Consider the following 10,822-nt stretch of genomic DNA (forward strand, 5'->3'; position numbering starts at 1 on the left):
AATTACATTATAAATATATCATTTCATGTGAATATGACTGAAAAAGTTCATTTTTTCTGAAAAGGTGGTGTCTATTTACTTGTGACCACGCTGTGTAGATAGCATGAAAACTTGACAGAAATGAAAGTAAGTAATTTTGACCACGGACGTTTTGCTGTTGTTGTTTTTTCTGTCGTACATAAAGTTATGCAGAGAAAGCAGATATACTGGGTGTCTTTAAGCTGATGCACATAATTATGTATATAGCGACCGTTCTTTTTAAATAACATCCACAAAAGTGAATGAATTTGAGCGAAATATTTTCATTGCTTATCGGTAGGAAGTCCAAACATTATTGAAGAAACAAGTATTGTGAATTGATATGTTTAGAAACTGAAAAGCTTCTCGATCACAGACGTTAAAACTGATTGGGATTTGCATGTTGGATGTTCTCGTTAAGGACAGGAGAGAAACATCTAATCGATACAAATTCCTTAAATTATAGCCAATAATTATCGGAGGGATTTTCGAAAAATTCGTTATGGGTTTGCAACAAACCACCTCGTCACGTATTACACTTTCTCTGTATTTTATAACAGTGTTTCGACCTCTTTGTTCACACAAAGAGAAGTCATCCCCCAGTTCGTGGAATAAAATACAATTATTAAAGCAAAGCATCGCTGATGATATTTCGACGGCTCATAACTACTCAGTAATCCTCCTCTCCCTGTGGGTTTATTCTGCTTTTCCTCTTCAAGAAATTCACCATCCGTGACGCTATAAACTATACTGAAAATTAACAACAATTCTTACGACACAGTACAATACAACAGTAAAAGCAATGCTCTCGTTGGACATATTAGATGCTACTGCGCATGCTTGTTAGATATTGATTTCACGTCTGCTGCGTTTCTTCAGGCTTGAGCATCGGGTATGGCAGTGTAACGAACCGATGGAGGGTCACGTAGCAACAGTGCGTCTTTGGGGAAGTGTACACAGCGTCGTACGCACCAGACGATACCTACTACCCCAAAGATTGTCAAGGACGTGCCAAAGAAAACGACAGAACCAAACACGGTGGAATGTTGCTGATGCCAGCTGCTTCTAGTTGCTGTTGAAACGTCCATCTTCGGCTTAAACGTCTCCTCTCTGTAAAGTACTTCGATGTTCGATACATTTCTAGTTCGCTGAAGTCCTGGGTGCCAGGATACATAACTTTCCTTTGAATAGTAGGGTGTAGATGGAGCCTCGGTGTTTGTTGGGGTGGGATTTGAAAGAGGGACGGTAGAAAGTAGAGGGGTGACTACTTGAGTTCCGCGTGAATGAGAATCGTTAGAAGAGAGATACTCATCGGATGACGTTATCTGGGTAGGTAAGGCCACAGAGTCCTGGCTGACTGTTGTGGGAAAATTCGTACTCTCTAAACCAGATGTATGCAGACACCAAATCTCTCCATCAAATAAATTATTTTTGCACTCGGCTTGTGTGCTTAGCACGCAAAGTTTTCCGTTTTCTGTCCAAGCTGTTACAGTTCTGTTCAGAGAAGGAAATCTGTTGTCTTGGGAATCTTCATATTTAATTGGCACTTGCTCCCAGTGAGAACTCTCTGGATCTAGTTTCCATATCTCCTCTTCTTCTTGGCCTCTGCCCCAAACCCAGAGTACTCTGTCTGTTATCCACGTGACCAGAGATTCTAGATGTACCGTAATGTTTTCATATTCCCATTCATCAACTTGTATAAAAGAAATGTTAGTGGTGGAATAGTTGGCTGTCCATAGACTCTGCGCGTCTGATGACAGGTCTTTCAGCCACAGATAGAGGACTTGAGCATGGTTTTCAGACCAAGAAAGCCCTATAACATCAGATTCTGTCTCATTGTAATAAAAATTCGCAATTCCCTGGTCAGTCTCCCATCTAGCCTTTTTAAAATTCAGACGGTAAACAGATCCTGTATAGAGGTCCATGGCAATGAAATGACCACCTAAACACCAGGTTAGGTGTGAGGAAGATATGTTTGAAATTGGCACCTGATGCCATTGTGACGAACTCATTTGTAACACGAACGCTTCGTCAAGATTGTCAACGACGAGGTAATGTTCGTGCTCACATCTGACCCTCCACGAAGAGCTCTCCTCTCTCGTTTTATTGGGTAATGATACATGGTCCCAAACACCCATCGTAGAGTCGTACAACCAGAGATTTTGGTCAGAAATTCCATAGAACCTGGTATTTCCATCAGTCCATCCAGACAGGGGATGCAGATTACAGGGTACAGTAGGGTGTGACCTTTGTGGAACAACTGCGTCTGAAAGAAGAAAAATGAAGATGTCAGACAGAAATGTTAAGAGTTTGTTCTGTTTTCACTCTTTATGTTACATTTGAAGTAAAAATTGACTTTTTTTTATTTAAAAAGTGTTAACCACGCACGTCAGAGCCATGTTCTTATAAATCGTTTTACTTCGGTAAAAATTAAATAAAGTTCATTTACACTAGAGCAGAGGAGCTGCACATATCTGCAACATTGATAGGCTGTATGAAAAAGAAAATAAAAAAGTTAAATATTGATTGGTGTTCCGATGGAAATCTGAAATCAGGTTTGTTTGTAGTTAAGCACAAAGCTACACAATGGACTATCTGTGCTCTGCACACCACGGGTATTGAAACCTGGTTTCTACCGTTGTAAGTCCGCTGGTGGCTAAAAAAAATAGGAACAGAACTACATTTTAATCGTTAAAAGACCAATCTTCAAGTTAACTGCAATAAATAAGCTTTATAGGTTGATTTGAAAGCTTGAATTTACGTCACTACGTGAAAGATCTCTATAGGGAAATGTTGACTTTGACAACACTTATTTAAAACAAAAACTACTGATAAAATTATACTTAAAAATTTATAGAGAAGCAAATGCTAAAACTCTTTCACAAGCATGATAGTGAAACTGAATAATAAAAGACGTAGGGTAAATTCCGACTTCCGCTTGTTTTAAGTTGGAAAAACGAGATATACATGATTTCACTAGTATTTTAGGCAACGTAGATATTTATTTGTAGGATTAGAATTTGCGTTGGACTGCTCCTGCTATTATTTCCTGAGTGATACGACGTTTCGGTTTCAGTGCTAAGGTCTTCTTCCTGAATAGAACATTTTGGTTTTTATGCTGAGGAAGAAGCTCGTTTGTTTTAAATTGAAGGTTATCTGCTCCAGCTTTCCCTAATTTTGAACTGAGTGATTAGAAGGAAGGCAGCTAGTTAACACCACCGCTAACTCTTAGGCTTCTTTTTACCAACGAATAAGGGGATTGGCCGTCACGTTATAATGCTCCCACGGCTAAAATAGAACCCGCGGCCCTCAGATTGCCAGTCGAGTGCCCTAACCACCAGGCCATGCCATACCTGAGGAAGACCTTAAAATGTGGATCAAAACGTCGTCCATTCAGGAAGAAGGCCTCAGCATAGTGAACGAAACATCGTTCATTCAGGAAAAGCACCTCAGTTTAGAGAACGAAACGTCGTGCCATTCAAGAAACAAGACCAGTACTTTACAATTTTCAGTAGTAAGAAGCCTGTAGAAGAACTATAACCTTATAAAATACAATTATAACCACAGTAAATAAATCAGGAATGAGATTTGATTATAAAATATCTGAGAAAAGAAACAACTTATTCATTATGCGAGTTTAAAATGTGTAATACAAACTGGAGAGTTCTATTCATTGTTAAAAGGAGAAACAGAACACGGCCTATTACTCCAGAAAACCCAATTGGTTGTTATTTTAGCCAACGTTTCGCCATTACGGCTTCACTGGGACAGATAAAACACTTGCTATCTGACTTAGGCTTTTGTATAACCCTAAATCAGATAACAAGTGTCTTGTTTGCCCCGATGAAGCCGTAATGGCGAAACGTTCGTTGGCTAAAATAAAAACCAAATATGTTTTCTGGAGTAACAGGTGGTGTGTTTTCCCCCTTTGTACAAATAACTTATTTCTCTGGTAAATTTTTAATTTCTTAGTTCCGTTTTATTACAAATTGCTTCAAGATTTCCTATAAACTTCCAAGTTCATGATTTACTTGCTGTTAGGCAGCGTGCGATTTTCCAGTGGGGGTGGGGAACAAAATATGATAAACAACAAAATAACATGGCAAGCCTTGACACATCTCACGTAAACCCCCTTTATTATAGCAGAGCGAAAATTTCATGGTTTAATTTTTTTATTATTTAAAGACTTTTATTTCAGAATTTTCACCTACAACGATAACCTTGTTCAGGTTCAGTAGTTTTTGTTGGATAGTTAGTTTCGTACATACTTTAAAGTATAGAGATTTGAATCTACGGACGGTGTATAGTGTTTCCATATGACGTTTTTACCATGTTCTTTCTTGTTTGCTGCTACTGTAATCTCTCGCCCCCCCCCCTCTTTTTTTTTTAGCCATCTCAAAACAAATATAACGTTGAACGAGTGTTTGCCTACTCAGACAAGCAACGGGTACAAAATAAGATACCAGATTTAATATGGAATGGTTTATACCGCCGACGTGAACACAGTTAAAAATATTATTAAGTCTTCCTATTATAAGCGTTTTTTTTTCTGTTAATGCAATAATCGCTAAAATAAATGAAAAAACAAAAAAAAAAGAGTATAAGTATCAGCTGATAAACATTTTTAGAAAAATGGCATTGGAAATTCAAAATCTTTTATGGAAGGATGGGGGGGGGGATAAAAACGGGACATATTTTAAAACAATTTCTGTTTTTTCTGAAACAATGATGTCCCCATATAACGCTACACTATCAATCGAGTCTTGATGTCCCCATACAACGCTATACTATCAATCGAGTCTTGATGTCCCCATATAACGCTATACTGTCAATCGAGTCTTGATGTCCCCATATAACGCTATACTATCAATCGAGTATTGATGTCCCCATATAACGCTATATTATCAATCGAGTCTTGATGTCCCCATATAACGCTATACTATCAATCGAGTCTTGATGTCCCAATATAACGCTATACTATCAATCGAGTCTTGATGTCCCCATATAACGCCATACTGTCAATCGAGTTTTGATGTCCCCATATAACGCTATACTGTCAATCGAGTCTTGATGTCCCCATATAACGCTGTACTATCAATCGAGTCTTGATGTCCTCATACAACGCTATACTATCAATCGAGTCTTGATGTCCCCATACAACGTTATACTATCAATCGAGTATTGATGTCCCCATACAACGCTATACTATCAATCGAGTCTCTAGCTCTTTTTTATTTTTTCCTGTAACATATTTGAGACTTTGCAGCTGGCCTGAGATACAAAGAAAGCATTGCACGTACAAAATGGCCATCACGTAATAGTTAGGACGTAAATACTTAAAATTCAGTCTGTCGTTCACGTGACTTCTATAAATTAAGTTGTACTTTGGAGTAATTAGAGTGGTCACGCACGAGTTATTTCTTCGCGACACAGGATGACTCACTTGGAGACGTAAGGTGTATTGAGTTAATCTTATAATCCGTTTTATGAAATAGGAAGCCTTAGAATGAAAACTACATGAAAAAGCTGAGGAAAGTTGCAACGAAACACGGCTGGTTTATTTTGAAAGGGGTGAACAAGAGGTAAAAACTGATGGGAAAAAATACCATTGGATTCAAGGTTATGAACGATCAAGTTCAAGAAATGTACTTAAAACATCGTTGTCACGTAGAAACCCTATCATCATGGTTTTGGATACAGTATTAAATTCTGCAATTACCTAAGTGTTAAAAGTGTCTTCTAACTATATAGAACACTTCATTTATTTTATTCACAGCATTTTACACAAACATAAAAACTAATTTTACTGGAGGGTTATCTGCGCCAGCCGTTTCTAATTTTGAAGTGATAGATTAGAGGGAAGGGAGCTAACAAGCACCACTCATCGCCAACTCTTAGGCTGCTCTTTATCAACGAATAAGTGGATTGGCCGTCACATTACAATGCTCCCACGGCTGAAAGGACATTTACTTTACTCATAGCATTTTACACAAACATAAAAACAAACATTACATTTTATGGGCAACATTTGCGGCCAAAATGAAAGAGAGTGTGACTTAATTATTGTGGATGTTGTGTGTGTACTATATCCCATAGAAAAGTGTGGGTAACTGCCCTCCCTTGCTCCCTCCATCCCCCGTAATCCCGCCTATGCTTCTTTTACACAGAAATGTTTGTATAAGATATATAGTGTTGCGTCAACGAGGTCACGTGACTAGTGTCACGCCACTCCTTCTCTCGAACCTTCGTGAATTATCGGGAGACTACTGGATATGTGTTAGTCTTGTATATATAAGACGTTGACAGCGTGACGGGACAACAGTGTAATGAGTAATTGAATGTATGCGGACAAAATATTGTTGGCCACGTGAGATATAGCGTTTGTTATAGCGCGATTGTTGAAATTAAGTGTATCGTAAAGTTATATTCGGAAAGAATAAACCAGTTTTATTAAGAAAGGACTTGTGTCGCTAAAGTTTCGTCGGAACGAAGTTACGGAAAATCAACTAACGAACGGAGGCGTAACAATATTTAACATGATGTTAAAAATATAGTGTGGTTGATAGACTATTGTTATACATTTCTAATTTTTGAAAATCCGCAAAGGACTAGATTAGGATAGTAGTATTAAAATATATTAGGCTTAAGATAATCTATTATATCATGTTTGACAGTTTCACAAGCTTCTAAATCTGTAAATGGTGCTCACACATTTTTTTTTTGTTTTTGTTTTAAAGTTAAGCACAAAGCTACACAATGTGCTATCTGTGCTATGCCCACCACGGGTATCGAAATCCGGTTTATAGCGTTGCAAGTCCGTAGACATGCCGCTGTGCCACTGGGGGGCAGGTGGTGCTCACACAATAACAATTATTCAGCGGTATTTTTCGAGAATATAACTGGGCCTGTTACACTTTACAAATTACATTTACAGGGTAAAATTTTAAAGTGATAAATTAAATATAGGTATAATTTAATTTTAAGCGTTTGAGAATTATGACTAAAATTAAAAAGTAACATAGAATATAATATTATGTGGTATTGAAGTTTATCTTAACTCGTTTAATTGGTAATTTTATTTAATTAGCAATGTTAAAACCTGAAAATGTGACACTAAAGAAAAAAAAATATTATTCTAGGCTGTGTGTAGTGTTACAGTTAGTGTTAGACCCAGAAAAAATTTAAAGTACGCATTATTAATATGTTAAGGTGCGTACACCAGAGGTAATAGGCCTAATAGTAATACTAATGTCTCATGACGAATTTCATTGTTACATGCTATTAATGACTTCATATTGAATATCTGCACAAGGATTTGAAAAAGAACATTTGTCTTTGTTGATAATTTTCATATCTTCCATTCATTTAATTCAACTTGTTTGAACTTAAATTTGAGGGACAAAATTAAAAGCAGGCCTAAACCTATTTCAATAAAAAAAGTGAATAAACGTGAAATAATTATTAATTTAATTATAGGAGTATATAACCTGAATTTGTAATACCAAAAGATAAACACTGTTAGTACAGATAAAGCCAAAAGGTCATGCTATGATTGATAAAAATATTCCAGTGTAGTATATACAGTTATTCAATATTTTATATTTATAACAATCAGCATAGCCTAACACAAGTAACAGTAATGTCCAGCACTGGTCAGTTTTGCATATTAGCCTTTATTTCTTTATGAGTTGTGACCAAATGACTTGGTGGTAAACTATATGTTGAAATAATAGTTAAAAAAACCTTTTTATTTTGTTTTTCCTTAGAGAAAAGTGCTATCCTCTATCACATATTATTGAGATCTCAAAGGACATTTGTGTTTATATTACAAGTAGTTTTTATAATGTTATTTCTATCTAGTATACAATCAAGACATCCATTTGACATTTTATTTATAATTGGGTATTATTTATTTGTGGCAGAAACTTTTTCAATAATCATATAAATAGGCCAGCAAATTTGTGAGTTTATGTATTGTGTGTACCCCTTTTGTTAACTTTTAGCTAGATATAAAGTTAATTTTTACTGTACTACTTGTGAATTTGGATGTTGTGGGATACTTTATTTATTTCTTTAACAAGCTTTCTAATTTCGTTTTTTTTTTACAGGTTTATTACATCTTCGTTGTTGCATACAGAATGTAATAGTTTTAAAAGGACGTGTGTATATTAATCCCTGTTAATACAGAAATGGAGATTATGTGTGGACAGTGCCAAAAGCTTTGTGTTAGGTTATTTGGGTATTCTAAAGTACATCCATATACAAGTTTTTATAGATTTAAGTATACAAAGAAAAAAGTTGTTGTTAAAGCCACTGTTACAAAGACAGGGAAAAAACCACTGGAAACAAAAGCTGCTAGTGATGTTATGAAGCGACTGAACTGGGAGAACCAAGAGCTCTTTGGTTCTTTACTAAAAACCACAAAGCAGAGAAGAGTAGAAAAGGAAATTGGTATGCTGAGAATTGAAGAGGTAATTCAAAAGTCAAAAAAGACAGGAGTGATCTCTGAACTTTCTGATAGCATTAATTATTCACTCGTAAGCCACTCTGATCATGGTTATAAAGACTTAACAATAGATTCGATGGGAGAGACCTCTTTCATTCCAACTGATGGAGACCTTGATCATGCTTCAGAGGTACCAGACTTTCCTGAGGCTACACTTGGAATGGAAATGTGTGCACAGTCTCCTCGTTTGATTGATTTAACTACTAGTGAACTGAAGGAACTGTGCGGCCCACAAGAAGTAAGACAGCTTTTGAAATTTCCTATTATTAATTCCTGGCGACATAATAGTGAGGAAGAAACTGTCTTCTCTGGTTTTGATAACGAAAGTATCTTAGAAGAATCAGATTCTGAAGTAAACTATCCAAGTGTAACAAAAATCCTTAGCAAGACAATGCCCTCAGCATCTGTAATTGCTTTAGAAAAGTGGAAGAAAAAGATGGTTGCGGAACTTGGAGAAGAAGATTTCAAAACTTATCAACAAGGTTGTATTTTGTATTTTACAATCATTGGTTTCTAAATTGGACAAACTTATGAACAAGGTTATATTTTGTATTTTACAATTATGGGTTTTTAGTTGGACAAACTTATCAACAAGGTTATATTTTGTATTTTACAATCATGGGTTTCTAAATTGGACAAACTTATGAACAAGGCTGTATTTTGTATTTTACAATTATGGGTTTCTAAATTGGACAAACTTATGAACAAGGTTATATTTTGTATTTTACAATTATGGGTTTTTAGTTGGACAAACTTATCAACAAGGTTATATTTTGTAATTTACAATCATGGGTTTCTGAATTGGACAAACTTATCAACAAGGTTATATTTTGTATTTTACAATTATGGGTTTCTAAATTGGACAAACTTGTCAACAAGGTTATATTATGTATTTTACAATTATGAGTTTCTAAATTGGAATGATAAATTTTATATTTACAATCAGTGTCAAATTGATGATGTTTTTTAGCATATAATATACATATAGATAAATATATTGTTAAGTCATGTGATGCTGCTGGTGCATTGGCAATGGTAGCTCATACACGAATGAGTTTCTCAAACTATCAGGGAACTTCTCGATCTTTGTCGAAGCCTCTTCATTAGTATATAAGCCTGGCAGAGATTGAAAGAAGAGAGTTCCGGATAATTTACAATTCTGTTTCGAGCTAGTGTGTGTTTTTGTGATTGTGCATCGCTGTGATTTATAGCGTGTATTATAAAACTAGTTAAGTTTAAAGTGGCAAGAAATGTATTGATTGTGAACTTACTGTGTGCTAAACGTTTGTGTCGAGGAAGAATAAACTGATTTAATCAAGAAAGGACCTGTATCGCTGAAGTACCTCGGAAAGAATTTTACCAGAAAATAACAAACAAGCAGATACACAACAAATTGGTGTCAGAGAGTGGGCCGGAAAAGAAAAAAAAAGAAGATGGAAACAAGAATTGGCAAGAAAACCTGCAACAGTGGCAGCTCGACCAGCTAAATAGACTAGAAAGATTACAGTAGTTGTTTGAGGAAAAAGGAAAAAAACAAGATGAACAAGAAAATAAATAAGAAGAGAGACTACAGCAGTGGTTGGAGGAGAAAGAAAATAAACAAGGAGAGAGACAACAGCAGTGGCAACTGGAACAAGAAAGAAAACAGGAAGAAAGACTCCAACAGTTGAGAGAAAGCCAGCACACACAAAAAGAAAAGATTAGTAAATTTCAAAGTGAATTAAATAAATTAAAGGACGATTTACTGTCTTTTACACAAGGAGGATATATTAGCCATGGATGTAATCAGCCCCAGACAACGGGAAGCCCCTTCCAGACCCCGCAGCTATACCCTAATGCAGACATCTTCAGTCCTGCCAAAAGTCACATTCTGGACACGAGTGTCAGCAGTAGGGGTGATCTAGTACAAAGGAAGCCACAGGAATTCGATGGGAAGCATATAGAGCACAATTTGAGCTCCTGACAAAATGAATGGATGGACAGAAGAGCAGAAAGCAGAGTACCTGGCAATGAGCTTGAAGGGACAACCACTGGAAATACTTGGACAGTTGTCAGCAGATGACAAGCACAACTTTAGAGCACTGGTAGCTGTTCTAGAACTCAAGTATGGGACTCAAAATCAGTCTGAAGTTTACAAGTCTATGCACAGGATTTGGAAAGTATGGCACAAAAGGGCTACCCAACTGCACCACCCAATGTCTTCAAGCTGTTGCTGAGGGATCAGTTTGTAGATGCTTTGGACGGTCTACAACTGAAGATACAGGTAAAACAAGCACACCCTTCTACTATGCAGGATGC

The 10,822-nt window shown here is 36.4% G+C and overlaps 1 protein-coding gene across 1 annotated transcript in view; it reads right to left on the reverse strand.

Moving 5' to 3' along the window:
* Positions 1–28: 28 nt before the first annotated feature.
* Positions 29–10,822, reverse strand: part of LOC111088072 — a 15,918-nt gene continuing 5,124 nt past the window's right edge. The window contains exon 2 of the mRNA XM_022396953.1: positions 29–2,284. Within this exon, the coding sequence (XP_022252661.1) occupies positions 894–2,284 (1,391 nt within the window). The 3' untranslated portion in view covers positions 29–893. The remainder of the gene's footprint in view (positions 2,285–10,822) is intronic.

Source organism: Limulus polyphemus, unplaced genomic scaffold, assembly GCF_000517525.1.
Source record: "Limulus polyphemus unplaced genomic scaffold, Limulus_polyphemus-2.1.2 Scaffold3072, whole genome shotgun sequence".
NCBI classification, from domain to species: domain Eukaryota; kingdom Metazoa; phylum Arthropoda; class Merostomata; order Xiphosura; family Limulidae; genus Limulus; species Limulus polyphemus.